The following is a 22,994-nucleotide window of genomic DNA, read 5'->3' on the forward strand; positions in this document are numbered from 1 at the left end:
GGGGCCTACTGGGTTTGCCTACCAGGCAGAAAAACATCTTTTTATAGTAGCTTCACATATGTGGCTCTCCTTAGCAGCCTGATTGCTCCCCTTAACATTTACCTCTGTTTTTTTGAGATTATTGCTTAAGTTAGAGGACCAAAAATTTACTTATTAAGCTTTTGCAGTAAACTGCCCTTGAAGTTTTTAAATTTGTTTTCTTTTTACTGTTATTATAAAGTCAAAAGCAAACCCAACTGTGCATCCCAGTTAATCATTATTTTAGCTGTGTGACAATCTCTCTAAGCCTGTTTCTTCATCTATAAAGTAAAAATATTTTTCTTACAGAACTGTTTGTGAGAATGAGATTAAAATATGTAAAAGGCTTGTAGAGTACTTGAAATGAAGATGAGGATCAACAAATGTAGTTGTATTTTATTATGATTATGGTTATTATTTCTCCACCGAAGGCCGATAGCTCTTTTTAAAAATATCTTCCATGAATTTGAATTTAATTTAAAGGCCCCTATCAGAGAGGTAAAAATACACACAGTGCAATTCTACCAAACCATTAAACCAAAGCTGTCAAAGTCTCTTTTAGGAAAGTGTGCATATACAAAATTGTCTTTGGGTATATTCCAAAGAGACTCCCTCAGACTTTCATTAGTGTAGCTTCCAACTGTCAAAATCCTGCACTTCTATCAACAGACACTGAATTAGAGGCTGATTTGACTACTGAAGGTTTCACTGATAAGGATATTAAGGATACTGAGGGTTGATGTGTTTGTTACATTAGCTCAGTCATTTGTAACTTCTCTGATTACTTGATCCTGGATTATGGAGTCATTAAATTTTAGAATTAGAGGAGGCTTTAGAAATAAACTAGTACCTCATCCTCATTTTACAGATGGAGAAACTGAGGTCCAGAGAATTAAAGTAATTTGCACATACATGTTGCATAAGTAACTTCTACACTACAGCTGGCTCTGCATTTCATTTAGCCTTTAAGTGCCCTGTGTGTCTATAATACTCAATGCTGCTATTCTGGATCACATGAATTTGCATACCAAACTTTCTATTCTAGTAAAAAAGAAAAAAAAACTGGGAATATTGTGGAATTATGAGTGTTAAAGTGTTCAAGGCAACTTTCTGAATTTAAATATCATAACTGAATATAGATGGGCCCTCAGAATCCAATCCCTATATAGCTTCACACTGAAATCCTTAAAATACACGTGTAAACTCTACTGTGGACTACTTTATCTGTCCTGATCACTGCTGAACCTATCCATAGAGCCTCATTAAGTGAAAAGTACTCAAGAACGTTTTCTGGATGAATGAAAGAAATTGGACAAGCATATGAAATCTCTCCTTTTTGAAACATTTTTCTTTCTTGGCTTCCAGAATCTCACTTGCCTGGCTTTTCTACTTTCTTTCAAGCCACTAGTTTCTTGGTCTTTTATTGAATACTCTTTGTAACCCCTGGATCTCTTTTCTATCAATTGTCTCTCATAGATGACTTCAGCCTTCCACCTATATTGTGATAATTCCCCAAAGTGTGTTTTTAACCAAAAACCTCTCTTGAGCTCCAAACTTCTATATTTAAACTATTTGACATTCCATTTGGCTTTCTAATAGGCATATACTTACCAAGGCATCTACTTATCAAAGTCAAACATAATTCTAGATTCTACTCCTGTGTCTCCTGTATCAACATGTTTCCTGGGTAATCCTCCCCAATCTTACTAACTGAAACCAATATTCATTAATTGTTCAAGCCTAAAATCTGTGAGTCATTCCTTAATCCTTTTACTTTCTTTTATATTCGGTCATCCAAACCATCAGCAAACTCTTATCAGTTCGCCCTCCAAAACAGATCTACTTCCCATCTCCACTACTTTCAGCCCTTGTTTAAGCTACCATCACCTCTCACCTGGATGACGATTCATTCTACTAATGGTTTCCCTACTTCTCCTGGGCTCCCTACAATCCATTTTCCAACCCATTCTACAATGTGTGGGAGGGAGGGGGTATCTTTAAAAATTCTTCTGCTCAGAACACTCTACTTCTAACACATGAAATAAAATCCACGGCCTATATATAGTTCTATATGATCAGGCCCTGGCCTAATTCTCCAACTTTATCTAATTCTACCCTTTCTCCATTCACTGGAAATAATCCCTTCTCATTGTCAAAAGAGCAAGTTATATCTAGGGAGAGCATTACAGAGGACTAAATCACAATATATCAATTCAATTGTTTAACATTCCTAAATCCCACAAGGCACTGTAGAATTGTGAGAAAAACTCCTGTGTCATAAAGCACAGGTTGGCTATTGAAGAAAAAGGCTGCAAGCTATAAAAGTATGATGCGTAAACTATAAACTATGACTTAATAATGAAAAACCAAAAACCACAAGTGAAAAAATGGAAAGACCTGGACATTACACTAAAGAGGATATATGGCTGGCAAATAAACATATGAAAATATGTTCAACATCATTAGCCTTTAGAGAAACGAGATAACACAATGAGATACCATACATATTAGAATGGCTAAAAAAATTTTTTTTCAATTCGTTTCATGACTCTGCTTCTACATTATTCCCACAATAGATTCATTCATGCAAATATTAGTCCTTAACTAATAAACAAAAGTACATGTAAACTAATTTTTTAGAAGATTCTGATCACATAATACTTTTTACAAATACATTTGTTATTTGGGTCATTATTTTTTACATTTATTTTTATTAAGGTAACATTGCTTTATAACATTATATAAGGTTCATGTGTTTCATGTGTACAACTTTATACTTCTACTTCTGTATTCCCTACAGTGTGCTCACCATCAAAAATTTAGTTTCCATCCATCACAATACAGTTGCTCCCCTTTACTGTCCCCCTACTAATCCTATCCCCTCTGGTAACCACTACACTGTTCTCTGTATCTACATGTCATTTTTGTTTTATCTGTTCACTTATTGTTTGTTTGTCTGTATTCCATATACAAATGAAATCATATAGTATTTGTCTTTCTCCACTGGATTTATTTCACTTTGCACAATACCCTCAAGATCAATCCAAGTTGTTGCAAATGGCAAGATTTCACCTCTCTTTTTATGGCTGAGTAGTATTCCACTGTACATGTAGACCACATCTTCTTTATTCACAGAATGGCTAAAATTTAAAAACGACAATACCAAGTGATGGTGAAGATCTGGAGCAACTAGAACTCTCATGCACTTACAAGTGAGAATGCAAAATGATACAACCAGTATGGAAAAGTTTGACAGATTCTCATAAAGTTAAATATATGCTTACAAATATGACCCATCAAGTTTACTCCTGGTTATTTACCACAGAAAATAAAAAGTTAGATCACACACAAACTTGTACATGAAATGTTTACAGCAGCTCTATTCATAATCACTGCCAAGTGGAAATAATCCACATGTCCTTTAAGAGGTGAATGAATCAACAAACATACAATGGAATACTACTCACTAGTAAAAAAAAAAGAGTGAACTACTGAGAAATGTAACAATCTGGATGAATCTCAAAGGCATTATATTGAGTGAAGAAATCAGTTGCAAAAGGTTACATACTGTGCGAGTCCATTCCAAGAACACTGTCCAGAAGATAAAATTATAGTAACAGAGAACAGATTAGTGACTGATGGGAGGTTAGGATTAAGGTAAGGGCATGTGGGAGAGGTGTTATTTTGGAGGGGGAGGGGTGACACGGGGTAACGAAACTTTTCTATCTTTATTATAGCGGTGGTCACACAAATCTATATTCATAGAACTGCACACCCCTTTCAAAACCCCTAAATTTTACTGTGTAATTTGAAAATAAAATTAAAAATTAAAAAACAAAGTATCTAATACTACCTATCCAAAAACATTATAATGCTTTGGTCACTGTTATTGACTATTTAACCAAGTTCTAAATAAAAATACAAGGATTATCTCAGTAAAAACATACACAACTTGCCCTAGAAAGCCAGAAGAAACTTTTAGTCTAAACTTGTGGAAAAGTCTAGGTAAGATATTCCTAAGACTTTCTCTGTTCATTAAAAACATACAACAGACCATTTCTGTTTTTGGAACACTCCCCCAGAACACAGACAGTATAACTTTAACTTATTAGAACTATTTAACCAAGGCCTCTCCCTCTGTAATATCTGGCAATCTATAACAAAGTTAGCATGCTCTCCCTAAACCCCAGCAGCATCAGCGTCCAAGGCCTCCAGCTCTGGGGCAGACTGGTGCCCTTTTCTAGTGAAGTACATTAATCTCTTCAATATATTTGCAAGGACAGGATTGACAGGAATGTAAAGAGGGTCCTCTTCTGCTCAACAGGGGTAAGGGTATCCGTTCACAAACCAAAGCTCTCTAGGGTTTCCCTCGCATCTAGAATCAACCAATCTTTCTGGTGTATACGGGTCTTATAACTCACCCTGTACTCTATCAGATTATTTCATATTGTCATGCCTTTGCTCACACTGCTCCTTCTGCCTGGGAGACCCTTCCCCACTTTAGCAGCTTGGCAAACATTGACCAATCTGTCATGATGCCTTCCTGGTTGAGGCCTAACCTGATAATCCAAGCAGAAATGAACACTCTTACCTCTGTACCCTCCAGGATTACTATCACTGTGCCTCCAACATTCTGTTGCACTTATCTATTCATCTCCCTAGATTAGACTGTATGCTCCACGGAGCAGGGAGAGGTTCTTATTTTTCCTGTATATCCATAATATATAGCTCAATACCTAACATAGGGCAACCACCAGTGAATATCAGCGGGATGAATGAATAGTGTAGCTTCTCTACTTGCAAATCAAAGTGCACAGTTTATAAGAACTCTAAATGACAAACTGGTAAGCCAGCCCAGAAACCTTATGCCAATGCTCAAAGCTCAGTGCTCAGCTTCCTAGGTCCCTGCCCAGTTCTAAGGTCCTGATGAAAGAGAGACAAATTAGCATGCTTTAAGTGAAACCGTATGTTCTAGGAGGGTGGAAAATGTAGTTGCTACACTGCCTTACCATAAGGCCACTTTATCCAGAATTCTGACCAGATTTAGTATAAACGACCAGAACACAGACATGTGCATTATTGGACAGTCACATTCTATTGCCAAAAAGTGCTTTTATAACTACTTTCACATGTACAACAATGTTCAGAAGAAGTGCTAGAATCTCTCTGCACTCATCATTAAAACCACAAATTATGAAACTTAAATAATGCACATGAGCATTCTTTTACAATTACAGTCACGTGATTTTACTAATGTAGCCATCAGGGTTCTGCTTCCCTGAGGCCTTGGATCAATACTTTCATAAAACTAGCACTCCTTCCCCCCACTCCCCAAGACTCCCTAGACATTCATCATTCTCTTACTTTGGTTAGACTGATGGTTGGTGGAAATAAAGAACTAAGAAACTAAGTTAAAATATTTTCCAGCGTATGATGAATTTTCCAAACTAAAGCATAGCCTATGGTGGGGAGTTTTTCTCTAGTATCAGATTAGTACCCTCATGGCAAGTGTTTCAGTGTACATGACTGCAAAAGGTTATGTGGAAATGAGAGCAGAGGTGATGAAGGAGAATTAATTTCTACATATTCAAAAGGAACCTAGAATCCCAACAGCACAACGTGGTGGTCAATTTCTTAAAGTTCCCTTTAGAAATGTGGTATGTTTAAAACAATGGTATGGACTATTTCCAATGACAGGGAAAGACACTAATTGTGGCACATTATCACCTTACCCCTATCCTGCCCCTAATCAATAGAAGAGTTAAGGGTGGTAGATTTTCTTGTCAGCAGCAATTAACAACTATCTCATGGCAAACTTGAAAGACAAAAACCATGAATGCATACAAGTCTGTGTACATGTACATATGTTTCTATAATAGTAACAGTAAATAGTCAGGACTTCATAACCAGCACGTTTTGAGTGCCAAGACTTTCATTTACACACCTCCTCTTTCCACAGACTCATGTTTTGGGATTAAATGACCTCTGGTATGGTCTTTTTTTTTTAGGGCCAAACATGCATTTGCTGTAGAGCAGTTATTTAATAAATTGTAATTAAATATAGCTGATAGTTAATAAGTGATCTGTAACTTATCAGCTCCTTTGAAAAGCAAAACTAGATTGCCGTAGCAACTGAGGGCACATGCTAAAACCTCATGGAAGGAAAACTTTTTTGCTAACAGTGAACAGGATTCTAACAGAGAAGCGATGAAGTTTAGTCTCTCTACGCTTTTGCCAATTGCATTCCAGGACTCTAATTTTACTATGTTAAGAAAAATATTTGAATATTTTAACCCGAACCATACATTTGTAAGAGCAAAAACATTTCAAGAAATATCTAGCAAATGTAGTAAAAAACACTAAAGAAATACAGGCCCCAAAGTGGAAACAAATCCTACTGGCGGTTCTGAACACTGCTCTGGCAGCCAAATGCTCTTCCTCTCCTAGCAACTGCCCTCAAAAACTGTTTTGAGCGATAAAGTTAGTATCTGTTAAGCAACTTTAAAATTATTTTTCCCTTTTTGTAGTTCAGGTAAGAAATTATGTCTGATTCACCTGTGCTTCCAGGGCTCAATGAATGTTGGCTACACAAATTACTATTTTAAATACAGAGATAAGAATAGTAAACCTATGATAGATCCTCTCAAACTGCAGAAGGCAGAGAGACTGAAGATTTCAAAGTTATGCAGGGAAATGATTAGCATGCTAACAAAACTCCCAACTTTACTATCCTTACAGTAAGGCTTCTGAGAAGGGGCTACTAACCATGGCCATGGCAATTATCTTGGCATCTGTTTATCTCCCAAAACACACGAAAGGAGATAAGACTAACATGACTATCCTTCCTTTCCTAATAATGACTTAATCTGTGTGCTCACTCAAAGCCCATCCCCTCTCCTTTTTCTTTCCATTAAAACAACTGTGAAAAGACTCTCTGTGGGAAAATGCCACAAATTTTGCAGGGACCCACTCATTACTAATCATTCTCATCAGCCCAGGAACAGAATATTAGTGCAGCAACAGGAGGGAGAAGCCGAACAGCTCGTCTCACTGGTTGTAGGTACAGGATTTTCATATTTCCAAAGGGTCCTTCCCTGATTGTTCCCCACTGAGGCATTCCCTGGGGACTTTTCTACTTGGAATATAAATAGCAGCAGCCACAGGCTCACCCAAGAATCTTCTCCTTCCTAATCTCCCTAAATTTGCTACTGTTTAAAACTCATTTCAATGACAAGGCACGCGCTGGGCACTGTGAAATGGGTTTATTTAGTTCTTATTTAATTCCTATAGCAGCCCTGTGGAAATCGGTATTTCCACCTCAGTCATACATATGAGGAAACTGAGGCTCACAGAGGCCAAGATACTTGGCCAAGTGACAGAGCCAGTTGCTGAGGTTCTTTCCCCAACACTGGAAAGCTTGTAGCAAAGCAATGGATGCAGCCAAGTTTTTATCAGCCATCTGGCAGCAGGGACAGTCCCTACCATACAGGCCAAGGGATCTGCTCAGAGGCCATGGAAGCAGCAGCAGGTTTTGTTTTTGTTCTTCAGTTTTTGTTTTTGTTTTTGTTTGGTTTCAACGGCTAAAAATCCTATAGGAATTCTGATTGGTCCCAATGACAATCCACTGAGGCCCACCAGTCAGTTGACTCCTGACCTTCCATGCTTCTCACCCTAATTAATGCAAGGTCCTTGGATCACAGTGTGAGCATCAATACCCGGTTAAGAGTTAGCAATGACCTTTACATCTATCAGCCTTTTCAAAATATGTAAAACAGCTGTGCATTGGGAACACCCCCAAACCCTCAACCTTAAAATATAAGTGGATGCATTTTTCCCAATTGTGGTGTTTTTACCAAGTCTTTGAGACATGACTTTTTTTCATGTGTCTTAAAAAAATTTGAGGAGCAGCTTATTTTTCAAAAGCCCGAATCAACCATTCATAAAGAAGATTCTTACAAATGGATTGATTTCCTTGGCTAAAAAAGAAACCTCAGTAGCAGGGAACACAGAGAGAAAAGAATGATCTGAAAAAGTTTGGGGGGAAGGGGGAATGTTTGGCTTCCATACTTGTGCCTCTGATATCCTTTTGTTCTCCCACCTCATTGTATTAAGGATGCTAAATCAAACATGATTGCAGTGATGTTTGTGTGTGAAAATGACAAAAGCAATGGCCTAAAATCCCAACCTCATCTTGAACCCTGAAGACTTTTATGGCTTTTCCTTCACTAGGCCCTCCCCCTAAAGCACATTAAAGACCACATTGTTCAAAAGGGTCATGGTAGGTTTCATACCCCGTTTTAATACAATATAAATGGTAACCGAAATTCCAAGTTTTGTTAGTAATATTTGTACTTCCCTGGAAAATGCCCATTAAAAGAACTGATCCCTTGGTTTAAAGAGTAATGCGGAATTGTATCAGAAAGGCAAAAACAATGCTAGCGAGGAGGTCTGTGATGATTAGAGTTTCCTTTTATACGTAATTGCCCCCAGAAAAGGTGTACAGGTTAGAGATGGGTTAAAATATCCGGATGATCTCATGAAGTGTCAAAGTATTCTCTCAAGCCTCAAAACTGTCCAGAAGGATAAGTCTGGCCTCAAATCAAAAATCATAAAATAAACTTGGGGCTCATTTCAAATGCAGGTCTTTCCCCCCACCTTATTTCATTTGTATATTTGCAAGTCACATTAAGGACTCCCAGTTAGCTTATGCATTTATTCCTGGAAGATTTCAAATTGGAATAAGGATATTAGAAGTTCTTTATGATTCCATTTTCCACAGCTGTTACCATCAGTTGTCACCAACACTTTGGTGGTTTAGGAGAAAAGAGGCTGCAATTACTCCATTACTCTTTCCAACTGCCATAAAGAATTTGCACCATAAAAACACCTACTGAATTACTGCCTTGGTCTTCTGAAAAAGAATACAGTAAAACAGGAATGTTATGGTTGCGCTTGGGAAAGGGGAATTCAAAAAATGAAAATCTGGGCTAGAGTAAAAGAACAACAACCTTGGTAGTGCTTTTACAATCGTAACTTCATTGGTGGAATTTGCTCACTTTCCCAAGCTCAGGTATTCCTGTTAACATCCATGCATTAAGATGGGGCATATCACAACATCAGTGAATTTTAATGTAAGACCTATGATTTCTGTTGATTTCATGGCTACAAGCCTGGTTTAAGCGATCTCAAAATACACACTAAGAGGATCGGTTTAGCTCAGTTGAAGTTTCAAGAGCCAATACCAGCTGTTGGGGGAGGGATTTCACACATGTGTTACCCAAATCCTAACCAAATTTTGGTTTTTTCATTCCCTTAATGATGCCTCCAACACCAATACGGTAAAGCAAACATTAGAACAAAAAAGAAAGAAGGAAGGAAGAAAGAAGTAAAGAAAAAGAAAAAAGATTACTCAGAGCTTTGATGCACGTGACTAAGACCAAAATGATCACCCCCTCCAATTCAATACAGTATTAGCATGAAGACAAAAGGCATTTAAAAATCAATTTGGAGTTATTTCTAGTGGGGGTTTGCCGGATCCCAGCAAGCTGAGGAATGAGAATTTTCTCAACATTAAAAGGGCGCTCAAGTATATTTTTCTCTTTTAAGCAGCAATCTTACTTTCACAGGGAATTCATTCAGTGGCATTGTTTTGGTTTTAGGTGTCTGTCTTGCCAGGCAGGGGCCATGCACAAGGGCTACATCTATCTTGAAGTGTGCACAATGGCCTCTCTGCGGCTTGTTCTCTGTTATTGATCCTTACAGATGCTCCAAGGCCCTTCCCCCACCTTTCTCCAAATCCCAACCCCCCATTCTGAAAGATAGCTTAAGAAATAAGACTTCCTGCCTAGCGACTGGCAGGGCTGAAAGACCAGATTGTATGACTCCACAGATCAGGCCTGCCACAGTGAAAGCTTGAATAGAGTTAACCCTCTGTGAACTAAAACAAAACATTTGTATGCCCAGCTGTGACAAAGGTTAATTTAAATGGACAAGGACTCAATATCTAAAACCAGGCAACGCTTTTTTACAGTAGCATTTTTCACTGATCGCTTTTGTAACTAGTTTGATTTTACTTTTTAAGCTTCCAAAGACCTCCTTCAGCTGGGATAATTCATTCTGCTTTATTAGAATTCTGAACGGATGATTCAGGTGAAAATTTTAAAATTCACTCCTTTGTTTTGTAAGTTCTTGTTTCAACACTGTAAACTGTTTTCCACATCTGAATAGCAAAGAAAAACTGAAGTTTCATTATTTCATTAAGTAAAAATTTAGGGAGAACTTTTTATTAAAGTATTTTTTCTCTTTCAGAACTGGTGAACTATATATCAGTATGAAATTCAAACTGGTTGGAAAAAAAATCCAAATCCTATGGGCTATCCCTTCCAAACTGATCTAACTATGGCTCTGGTATCTCTGCTTACCCCTAAACTCCTATTCCAATGGATCCACAGCAAATCTTACTTCTTAAACTACTCCCTTCTGGAAAAGCTACTATATCCAGATTAGTTTAACAAAGAATTTCTGTGCCTACTAGGGGAAGGAGAGGAAACTCTTTAAGATAAAAAAAAAAAATAACAAGGCTTGCATGTAATCAAAAGTTTCTATAAACTTCGTTGTTTCTGTCAATTTATAATAAAAACCACTGAGATAATTCTGGCATACAGAGTGCTGGGGAAGAACACACAAGGGAGAATTACTATAAAGAAGGACTTTGTGTAGAGAGTGTCCTACTTCCCTAGTTTGTGTGTCCTCAGAATAAGAACTAAACAGCAAAGATGCCTATGGCAGATGTTAGGCATGCTGCAAGGGGCTGGGAAGTTTCCCTAAGACAAGCTATTTCATAGATTAATACCATTCCTAGAAATTTACCAACTGCCTCAGTGTCTGAAACTCTTCTAGCTATAACTCAGCAGTGCTTGCTTATGAGAAACCAAACTTATGGCAAATTTTTAGACTCTACACTTTATAAACACAGCAAACACATAGAGCAAATCTTTCATAATATGATTTATTTTCTAGCTGCTTCTTTAGCTGCCTATGTCTTTCCTGGCCCAAATAATAAAGTTGTGGGGCACTGGGGTTTCTCAGACAAGTAAAAGCCTGTTCCGAACATGCGAATTCAACACTAACCAGTTGCTATTAATGAGAGAGAGAGAGAGAGAGAGAGAGAGAGAGAGAGAGAGAGAGAGAGAGAGAGAGAGAGAGAGAATTTACCTATTTTAAAAACAATCCACTTAAAAATAAATTAGCAATGGCTTAATCTTATACCCCAAACCGTAAAGTATCTAAGTTCCCCCAAAGGAAATGAGGCTGCCTTATCAAAGGCCTTATGACCCCAATACTATCTATAATTAACAGTACTAAATAAGACTTTGGCAGATGGTGAACTGGATTAGGGAATTTAAAATATAAACAAATTCTGTCAAGAGGTAAACAGAACAATTTTTTTAAATGTAAAGTTTATCTAAGGACTGTGATGTAAAATGAACTTTAAGATTTTTTTCAAGTCACTAAAATTTAAATCCATTTTTTCTTTCCTTTTTTCTTGCTCTTTCTCTTAAAAACATCAACCACGACAACCAATTTACTACAGTTTTCCCTTGCTTTTCTTTATTCCAAAGCATTTATAGCTAGTTGCTATTTACATAAAAACTTGTTGACTGAATTCTGCCAAAACACAAAAAAGGAGCAGACTGCCTCCCACTTCCCTCAAGGCTACTATTTGCTCTAAACCTTCAAAGCAAATTTCTAAACCTTAGATTTGGGCCCAGACTTAAACAGTCAGTCCCCTTACCTTCCCATGTCTCCATTTCATGCTTCTCGGAGTCTGCTGAGAAGTTCTATTGCAGCCATGAAGAAACAGAGATTACAGGACAAGTCCAGTTTGATGACCACCCTTCCGACACTTGGCCAATTTCTCTCTCTTAGCCCGGACTACAACAGTCATCCTCACAGGTCAGTTTACAAGCCAGTCATGTGATTAGAAAGTTCAGGCACTAAGGTCACAATGTGTATGGAGTTCGTTTATTACCAAAGGTTATCTAAGTGGAACTGATAGACTTATTTTCAATACTGCCTACCACATCTCTCTGAAAACTATAATGGAAACATTTAATAGGAAATAATCCTCTGGTCTTTTTTTAAAAGCCGAGATCCTAAAATTAAAAGGCAGCATTTTAGGAGTTGGTTTTCATTTAAACTTAAAAGAGTTCTAGTATGTTGGGGTTTTTTCTCCCCTTCTTTTTTTCAAGAGCTATTCTATACTATATTCTTTTATAATCTGGATTAGAAAATTTAGAGTAAAAACCTTTGATACAAAGGAAAGGAAAAACAAAAACTCCATGTTACGCATGTGGAGGGGGCAGGCGTGGAATCTCCTGCTTTTTGTCATTATAATAAACAATGACAAGGCAAATTCTTCTGAGAAAATTAAAATGTGGAGCTCTAAGTTATTTGCAGGGTTCACTTTAACTCTGGCCCTTAATTTTCATCCTGTGGTTATACATACTAGTTTGAAATAAAGTGGAGAAAGGAAACTAGGTCTGTAAAACCCTTTTAGAAAGCAAAGGTTAGAAATTTCATCCCCTGCCCCCAGTCAAAACCTTAAATCTCTAAAGTAAGCTTCTTGCTTCATTCCTTTAAAACTCCTACGATCTTACGCAATCATTATGCTATGCCTCCTTGATTTGTGAACCATACCAGTAACACAGGGCAGAGTGCATCCTACCGGGTGTATAAATACTCAAACGTTGCCACAGAGCTGCAGAGGCTGGCAAATCAGAGCCATATGCTAATGACACATGATGTCAAACATTCAGCTATCCATTCAGATATCAGAACGCAATAACAAGGCAAGTTCCACTGAGAAGGTAGGATGGCCCAAAGACAGACCAACTGCCAGGAATAAATGTTTTTTTAACTGGGAAAAGTGTTTCATCCTATGAAATATCCCTTCTCTCTAGGCTTGCCTTGGGAATAACTTGAAGTCCAGGCACATTTCACAGCAGTATTCTAGAAAAAAGGAGGCCCTTCTTGGAGGTGGGAGTGGAATCTGTCACTTGGCAGCCATGTAATGGAATATCAAATATTGCTACCACTGTTACTAACAAAAAGAGCATTAAGGTCACCTTACAAAGCAGGGCCTAAACAGAAAGTGACCAATGATTTAGAGGAAGAGAAAAGGCTATATAATTTGTCTGCCTGAAAATAAAAATTTTGCCACTGCCATCACATACCTCACTCCAACACAAACACATCAACCAGCTTTCACACCCCATTCCCAACCCATTCCCACCCAGACAAGAAATTACTAAAGATTTTCTTCTCAGTCCCTGGGGAACTTAATGGAGCTCTTTTAAATTTAGTAAACTGACTATAATAGACTAAGAGGGCAAAAGCTGAACAAGGGGAAACTCCACCAGCAAAAAGCTATTCAATTGATAACAGCTGCATTCAAGGGGCAGCTGTTTCCCTGAAGGACAGAGGTTTATCTGAACTCAGTACCTGCATACAACAGAGGTGTAAGTAAGCCTCTTTGCTTTATTGCACCAAACTTTGGAGGAAAATATAAAATGGGGAGTTATTAGTTAAGCTCCTAATATCAAGCCTGAAGCAGAGCTCTTGATTTTTAAGGGTGGGTCTTAGTAATAATCCATGATGTGCCCAAAAGCCTGAGAACAAATCTCTAACATAGTTTAAGACAGCGAAGTCTTATCTTCGGATATATCCAAAGTCATATTTCTTCAGCATCCTCAGTCCCACAAGTTTTCTGAGAGCCCTTCATAGGTTCTACTGGGAGGAAGGGGCAGAGAACATGAACATGCGCACCTCACTGACCACATGAATGCAAAAGACAAGTTCTAAATCTAAACCAGGGCTCCCAATAAGATTGTTATAAACAACCGCAGAGAAGAAAAATCATTTTAAAAGATTAGACTAACAGAATTTATGAGTGAGAAAGGGACAAAAGAAAATAGGAAATCAGCAACATTTTCTATTTGTTAATACTAACTTTGTAATGTAGGAAAAAGTCGATGAACAAAATTCTACATCCAACCAACACATGCAACGTGGGCATACTGCATATCTAATATAATTCAAAAGTTGAGTCCAAATTATGAATGGCAGAACCTTAATTAACCTTGCAAGAAACTGGTTCCACTTTCATTTTAAAGATGGGAAACTGAGGCCCAAAGAAAGGAAAAGGCAGGAGTCATCAGATCAACTGAGAAGAAATACAAATATCCTAGTCCCTCATTTCCTCCACTATACCACACATCTTGAGCAGGAAAAAAAAAAGCCTCTTTTTAGACATTACTATTCAAAAACATTTCCCATGTTTATTCAAAGAAGAGGTAGCTTTCAAAGAAGAGGGCAGAGCTTGAAGCTGAAGGGGGTAATCAAGATGTAATACATTTATCCTTCAAAGTAAAACAAAAGGTAGCAATTCTAGTGGCCACACAATCATTGGAATCGTTTCGGCCTTATTTGTTTTTAAGAAGTTTCAATCAAAGTCTGATGCAAAATGAAAGCCATGTAATCATATGATGGAGAGGGACTAGTTAGAAAACCTCTATCCATTTCAGAAAAACAGAAATATGCAGAAAATATTTTAAATTCCTTTCTAACCTTGCAAACCACAAAAAACAAAAGCCCAAGGTCTCTGGCTCTCATCTGTCAGATCCTTGACGCAGACATTCCTTATGACAAGCAAAGGAGTTTAATTCAACTAAAAAGGAATAATGAAACATAGTCAAATGAAGTCCATACTATCTGGGACCAACAAGCAAACCTCCTGAGTTCAGAAAAAGAACACGAGCAACAAAGAGCATACTTTGATGATTTCCAGTTTTGCAATCTATTCCTGGAATTGGAAAGGAGAATCCATAGTTCAGAAAACAAACAAACAAAAACCCAACTCAGAGCTACAAACTAAAAATATTATAGAAACTGGGGTTTTTCACCCCTACAAGAATTTGCTGAGTGTCTCCCATGAGATGGCACTATGCTGGCTGAAGTGACACTTATGAATATTATGTGATCCTTACCTGAGAGGTGCTCACCAACTGCTGATCTATCCAGCCTCATTTTCCACCATTCCACATGTACCCACTTATAGTGCAAACACACTAAACAGACACCTGACAATATGATGGTATGAGTGCTATAACAGGGGAAGGTAGTAAGTGTCAGGGAGATACATGAAGGAACAATTCATTGGATTGGAGTGGGATGCCACAGAGAGGGCTTTACATTTGAGCTGAACCTTGGTGTTCCACAAGCATACAGGTAGGAAAAGTATTTCAGGAACTGAAAGAATAGGTAGAACCGGGAAGATCTCAAAAAATTTGATGCCTATGCTATAGAGTCAGGAATGAAACCTGTTTGCTGAAGAGTAATATGATTGGCAATGGAAGAAAAGACTACAGGGTGTGATTTAAGAATAGTCTTACATGTAACAACCAAATGCAATGTATGTACCTTGCCTGGATTGTGATTTGAACAAATCACCTGAAAAAGTCATTTTTGAGATAACTAAATTTAAATATGAGTAGGGTATTTGATTAGATCAGTTTCCCACCCACAAACTGGAGACCTAGAAAGAGTGAGGCCTCCATCAAAAAATCTCCGTAATTCCCCAGTCAAGATGTTGTACATGGATTTTTAAAGTATCACAATTAAGAACTGATTATAGTATGAATAAATCAGCCCTTTTGAATGAAAAGAAAAAGAAAAGAAAAAGACATATAGTATATAAACACAAATACAGCCAACTACTGTGTCTCCTGAGAAGTTTGTACAAGTTGGGATTTATTCATCCCATATGGCAGCCCTACCTGTACACCTTCTTCACAATTAAGTACAGAGGTTAATGCAAATAAATGCTGCAGCTCTGAATATAGCAATAGCTCAAACTGCTGTTAAGCAACATATGTAAATTAAGTAAGAAAGATCACAGTAGTAAAAAGCAAGACTTGAGGGCAGGGCAAATGGAAGAGAGACTTTCTCCTTTGATTCCCCTAAAAAGGAAGACCACTTGAAACTCAGTACTTTCCAGAAAGACTCTGGCCTCAGCCTTGACTTCTTATTGCTGTTTCATTTATCTACCTATCCATTTGCCTGACAGAGAGGGAAAAAAAAGTTAAGATGACACAGAAAGAGATTTCTGCCTACAAGTAACTCAGTTCTGTATAAGTGAGGACTCTGGACAAAGGCCTACAAGACAAAAACTTCCAACTGTGAATAATCTGACTGTGTCCAGTCAATGGCTCCCAGGCACCTATAGTATAAAGGTCCACACTCCCAACGCTCTTACAATCCAGCCCCTGTCTCTGGCTTTATTTACCACTACTCCCTGTACACAACCATCACTCCAGCCATACTTACCCACCTGTATTCCAAGTTTGCTGAACTGTAACATCTGCCTGAAATAACTACTCTTGCTGCTTCCTTATGGCTTCCACTACCACTTACTCATCTTTCTGGACTCAATTTAAGTATCACCTCCACTGTGAGGTATTCCAAGACTCCATCTTCCCAGCCCTCAAGTCAGGATCAAACCACACCCTTCTTTCATGCTGCCTGGATCCCTAAAAATATACCATAATAATACAAGTCACCTAGTGTTTTTATTTTGTAGTTGTATCTTCCTTATTATCTGAATATAACCCCAAAGAGTCAAGCTTTGGTAATTCCAGAGCCCAGCCTTGGATTAGCGTATATCATATAGAAGGCATTAATAATATGCTAAAGCAATTAGAAGGTTTTTGGTATGTGTGTTATGTAGGTGGATAGGTAGTGTTCAGTTCTTTTATTAAACTTAATGGTGTATTCATATTCTACTTCATTTTCACATTTTCTAACTCTTTCATCTTACTTCAGAAGAGGTTTTTTCCCTCTAGACAAACTCCATTTCAGAGTCCCTATGTGTCAGGTCCTTTGTTTTATATATATTTTCTCATTTGTAAACCTACTGGACACTGATCTTCCAATAATGAAGACCCAGCACTGGTGATAAAAGATTTCTGACCAATATGTTCTATTTACTGAGTTCCTGTATTAGGATGGAATCATATGCTGCTGGTGATCTTTTGATTAACATATATAACACATACTTTTATCTCCTGCTAGATTCCCAGGCTATATGAAGGCAGGGACTATGCTCTCTATTCTTGTTCACTGTTTTATCATGAGGGCCTGACACAAAGCAGGTAATCAGTGAATATTTGTTGACCAGAGGAAGGAAGAAAGGGAAGAAGTTGCTTCAAAAAGCAGGAACATGGGAGAGGGAAAGAAAATCCTTCAGGAATACACATATTCACAAAAAGACTGCCCTAGGCCATTCCTGCAAAGCTAGAACCAGTTCACCTGGTCTTAATTCCAACTCCAGTAAATCCTACCCATACACAGAGCTCTCCTCTAATTGAGGGATTGGGTGTAATAAATCTGAAAACCAACAGGACCGGTTGTAAACCGGCCAAGTGGCAATCCTACCTATAACCAACTCTGACTTTCCTACTCTCCTAGGGATTGAACCTGACTCTACAGAGATAAGCACAAGGAAAAGAGAAGGCAACAGGGGCTTAATAATCTTACTTTAGGGTAAAGTCTAGCTTCAGCTGGCAAACAGACTGATTTTTTATCAAATAAGATATAGCATACATAATTGCAATCTGAGTCAACTACACATAGTGACTGAGCCATATCCTGGATCCTGGAGTCATGGATTGCTCCCCTAAGCCTCACATCTTGATATCCAACTGCCTCCTGGGCAGCTCTACCTAGATGCATCTATCATAGGCATCTGACAAGTCCAGGCATGTCCACCCTTTAAAACCTGCTCTTCTTTCTCAGCTTCCTGTTTGAGTGAACAGCCTCAACCACCCTGGGACTCTCCTTGACTCCTTTCTCCCCTTTAGCCTCACCCACATTCAACCCTATCATCATTTCTGCTTTTCCTGTCTCCTCAAAAGCTGCTGAATCAGCTGCTCTCTAACGAAAGATGAGACAATTTGATTATCTTTTAAAAAAGAATAATTACAATTAACTGAAACACATGACTTAATGACTAAAATTTTGTCACCACTGAAGGATGCTAGGGAATTAACACAGCATTTTAAAAATTATTATACTAAAGAGAAAGAATCAAGTATTTACCCTGCCTCGCCTAAATGAGATATACCACAGGGTAATCAGCAGCAAAAGGGAAATTTCTCTTTATAGAAACATTCTAGCTAATAAATGAAGAAGAAATACTGGAATTAGAATGTTATTGTGAAGTAATGGGGCCTAGACATTATCAACAGCTACTTAAATAACAAAAAGAACAAGACAGTATATATATTCTGATGGAAGAACTCAACATCTCCATGAAGAAGTCTTGCTCAAAAAGTTGAACCTGAAGGTGATCAAGCCTCTAGATTCAAAGAACGACAAAACCATATGTTCAGAGGAACGTATGCATCTACATCAGATGGATGCAATCAGCAAAATCTGGGCTGCTGTAAATTAACCAAGACAAATCACAATCTCTTAAATTAAATGAGAAGGGGAAAAGAGATGGAGGAGAAATATAAAGATTAGAAAATCTTGTAGAGACACATACTAGAATATTTATGGATGAAATGATATGATACCTGAGATTTGCTTCAAAATAACATGGAAGTGGGTGGGGAGGTAAAGATATGGGTGGGATAGGATTAGCCACTGGGTGATGACTATTGTTGAGGCTGAGTACATAGACTCATTATATTTCTATGTACATATAAAAACCTAATAGCATAAAGTAAAACAAATAAAACTCCTGAATCCATATATTTATTTGCATCTCCACTGTCCTATTCTTGGTCACTGTTATCTCTCATCTGGCTTATTTCAAGAGCTTTCTTATAGGTCTATCTTGTTAGCTCCTATTTTTTTCCTATCTTTCTACCCCGACTCCTCCCAAATCCATTCTTCACTCTGGCTGCTTTCTAAAACTCAAATCTATGATCCTCCCATTTAAAAATGTGGCATTTATCTTAGAATAAAGCACCTTCCTAAGCTTACAAGGTTCTGATCGAGCCTCTTGTCAACCTATTCATTTTCCTTTCTCATATTCCTAGTGCGCTCAACAAATGGTCTTATTTGCAGTTTCCCAAATGTGCGTTTGCATGCACTGTTCCTTTTGCCTGGCTAGTTTCCATTATTTATTTAATTCTCAGCTAATTCAGACATTACATCTTCCAAGAAATCTCTAATTCTTACCTGCCTTAAAGGTTCCAGTTCTATGAAGTTCCACAGTTCCATTCCTTTGCACACACCTGCCTGCTCATCAATCTGTGAGTATTTCAAAGATAGGGAAATAACCTGGTTCATCTTTGTATTGTTGGTACCTATCACAGAACCTGGCACAAAATGGGTACACTTGGTCTTTAGGCATCCACAGGGGTTAATTCCAGGACCTCTAGGGATACCAAAATCCATAGATGCTCAAGTTCAAATCCCTTACATAAAATGGTAGAGTATTTGCATATCACTTATGCACATCCTCCTGTATACTTCAAATCAGCTCTACTTACAATACCCAATACACTGTAAATGCTATGTAAATAGTTGCTAGTAGGCAGCAAATTCATGTTTTACTTTTTGGAACTTTCTGGAATTTTAAAAATGTTTAATATTTCTGACCTATGATTGATTGAATCCATGAATGTGGAATCTGCTGATACAGAGAGTTGACTGTATTTGATTCATGTTTGATGAATTTAAAAAAAATTAAAAGGCCTATGCTTCCAAGGAATCCATAATTCTATAAAAAGAGCTAACTAAAATTAGAGGCAGCCTGAAATTAGATACTTTGGAATTAAATACCACTACACAACTTGCACTACTTTTACAAATTTGGGCGAGGTACCATCAATTCTCTGAGTTCAGCTTCTATCTCTGTTAAACGGAACAGTTACTCCACAGAGTTATTCATTAAATAAAAATAAGTACACAGATCAAAGTATCTGAAATTATCTTTAGCAATATAACACAATGCTATGTTCACACGTCCGTGAGAGAATTTAGCAGACTCCAGGGCCATCAGGTTTGCACCCTCACTCTCCCACTGGCAGCCTGTCTAACCCCAGTGGGCCTTGGGCATCTCCTTGTCAATAGGGTCAACCTACCACTGCTTGGCAGGTTGAGGAAAAGGGGGCATTGCTTCCCTGTTACTTTCCTAGTACATGCTGCCTCTGTTTGTATTTGCTCATCTTCTCCTCTGAAGAATCTTAAATTTTTTCCAATTCAGGACTGTGAAATTCAGATTTTTGCTAGCCTGACATTTAAACATGTTGGGTAAAGGCAGCAGAGATATGAGAGGCTGGGATATATACTCCAGTACAATGGAGAATAAACCCTTTAGGCTGTTTCAGTACATCTTGGAGCTGGACTTAACCCTCATTCTCTCATGTGCAAAACTATTTCATTTTTTTTTAATGTGAGAAAATAGAATAAAGAGGGTAAGCAAGCAAGTTGCGAAGTTAAACCCAGATTCAAATTTTGAATCTTACTTTTACTAGTTACGTAACTCTAGGAAAACCACACAACATTGGTCTCAATACCCTCATCTATAAAATGGGTTAACAGTACCTACATCCCAATCCCAGAGTCTCTGCAAGAACTAAAAGAGTTAAAAATTACAGAAACTGTTCAACACAATGCCTGGCATACAGTAAATTATCAATAAACTTCTGGTTAATATTATTCAGAACAGTATTTCTTTTCTTATTATAAAGTAATATGTGTTCAGCAGGAAAAAATATAAAGAAGAAAAACACTTTTAATCCCACTACCTAAAAAGAACCACAATTAATATTAGTCACAGTTTGGTGTACTTCCTGCCATCTTTGTTTTCCTCTGTGTGTACATATACTTTTAATTTTTTCACTCAAGTCAACATATTGCACATGATTTTCTCTCTTTTTTACTCAGTATATTATATTCTCCAATGCTGTCAAATATTATTTAAATATTTAAAGACTGTATCATCTTTAACAAATACATATCATATTATATAATGTATTCTATACTAAATATGTATTATATAATAATATATTTAATAATTATTGTTTATAAAGTTTCTATTTAACAGCAGCAAAGTATTCCATTAATGGATGTTGCATAATTTAAACAGTACTTTACTGGACAGTTGAGCTGCTTCAAATTTTTCAATATTTTAACAACTATGACAAAAAACTTTACATGACTTGTTGATTCAGATTAGTTTCTCAGGACATACTTGCCAGAAGTGGTTAACTAAGTCAATCTATGCACATTTAAATTTTTCATATGTACTGCCAAAATATCCACCAGAATAAAGTATATCAAAAGTATACAAGTGCCCACCTCATACACTGGGCTATATTTCTCATCAAATTATTCTGAGAGGCCATGTGGTAGTACCTTAAGCACACGGTTAACCTCACTGATGGAGGCAGATGACTCAGGACACTGATCATTCTGTGGGAGAATGGGAGGTAGGTAATTCATAAGTAAACTAAAAGAGTTGGAAAAAACCTTGCCATCTTGTGGAAGATAACAGGGCAGATTACTTTATCTAATTGGACATTTTAATGAGACCAAGACCAAACTGAGGGGAGATGTGCTTTTGACCCCAAGTTTGAATCTCAGTTTAGAGTGCTATTTTGGGGTACCACCTGGAAATGTCTCCTTCCTGCACCCTTCAGTCTTAGCATTCATTCAAACTTACTGCAGGGAAGGGGAAGAAGGAGGCAGATATAGTGGGCTTTTTTTTAAAACATTTTTTATTGATTTATAATCATTTTACAATGTTGGGTCAAATTCTAGTGTTCAGCACAATTTTTCAGTCATACATGGACATATACACACTCATTATCATATTTTTTCCTCTGTGATTCCCTGTGTTATACAGTATAATCTTGTTTATCTATTCTACAATTTTGAAATCCCAGTCTATCCCTTCCCACCCTCCACCCCCCTGGCAACCACAAGTCTGTATTCTATGTCTATGAGTCTATTTCTGTCCTGATATAGTGGGCTTTTGAGGTTAAAGATTCCATAGTACAAAACAGTTTCTTCATCTCTCTATGGCTCACTTTCCTTACAAAAAAAAAGGGGGGGGGGATCAGGCTATTTTGGTTGAGAATATATGTAAAATACTTATCACATTATTAAGTACCTATCATGGGCCCAGCAAACTTAGCAATAATTATTATTTTCTTTACTCCTAAGCACAGTGAGTTAGGTTCACCACAGAAGCTTTGTCCTCAAGCCCTTAGTGAGACAGTACATGCTCAGACACGAATGCAGGAGAGGAAACCCGTAGCAGCCATCAAAGGCTCTCTCCCATGGAATGGTGGTTGCCAGGGGCTGGGAAGAGTGGGAAGGGGTAAGCAGGAAGTACTAGTCAAAGGGAACAAAGTTCTGGATATACAAGGTGAGTAAGCCCTAGAGATCTACTGTACAGCATAATGCTTATAGTTAACAATACTGTATTGTGTACCTAAAATTTTGCCAAGAAGGTAGGATCTTACGTGAAATGTTCTTATCACAAATACTAATACTAATAATAAATAAGAAGGCAGGAGGAGACTTTTGGAAGTGATGGGTAAGTTTATGGCATAGATTTTAATGATGGTTTTACAGGTGTATACTTGTCTATAAACTCATCATATTGTATACATTAAACTTGTTAATCATATCTCAGTAAAGTGATTTTAAACAAAGACCATTCTCCCTTCTTTGGTCCAGAATTAGAGACAAAGAATTCAGCATACTGAGCAGGTCAACAATAAGCAATTCCTGTTCATGCCAAGCTAGAGGTGAGTGAGTCAAGACAACTACCCTTGAGGAGCTCAAACCAGTGGGAGAGAAATATATATATATATATTTTAGAAGAGGGAAGGCAAAATATAAGGTGTGCTCAGAAGAGATGTCCTTATTTCACTTGGGGTAGGAGCAGCTCACCA

The 22,994-nt window shown here is 37.6% G+C and overlaps 1 protein-coding gene across 3 annotated transcripts in view; it reads right to left on the minus strand.

Moving 5' to 3' along the window:
• NR6A1 (nuclear receptor subfamily 6 group A member 1) overlaps positions 1–22,994 on the minus strand; it is a 204,986-nt gene that overhangs the window by 50,807 nt on the left and 131,185 nt on the right. Inside the window, exon 1 of one of the 3 annotated variants that reach the window (XM_045517550.2) lies at positions 11,813–11,958. The exons of the other annotated variants lie outside the window; for them this stretch is intronic. Within the exon in view, the coding sequence (XP_045373506.2) occupies positions 11,813–11,828 (16 nt within the window). The 5' untranslated portion in view covers positions 11,829–11,958. Of the gene's footprint in view, positions 1–11,812; positions 11,959–22,994 lie in introns of those variants that run through there. 3 annotated transcript variants of the gene reach the window in all.

Source organism: Camelus bactrianus, chromosome 4 (assembly GCF_048773025.1).
Source record: "Camelus bactrianus isolate YW-2024 breed Bactrian camel chromosome 4, ASM4877302v1, whole genome shotgun sequence".
Classification (NCBI taxonomy): Eukaryota; Metazoa; Chordata; class Mammalia; order Artiodactyla; family Camelidae; genus Camelus; species Camelus bactrianus.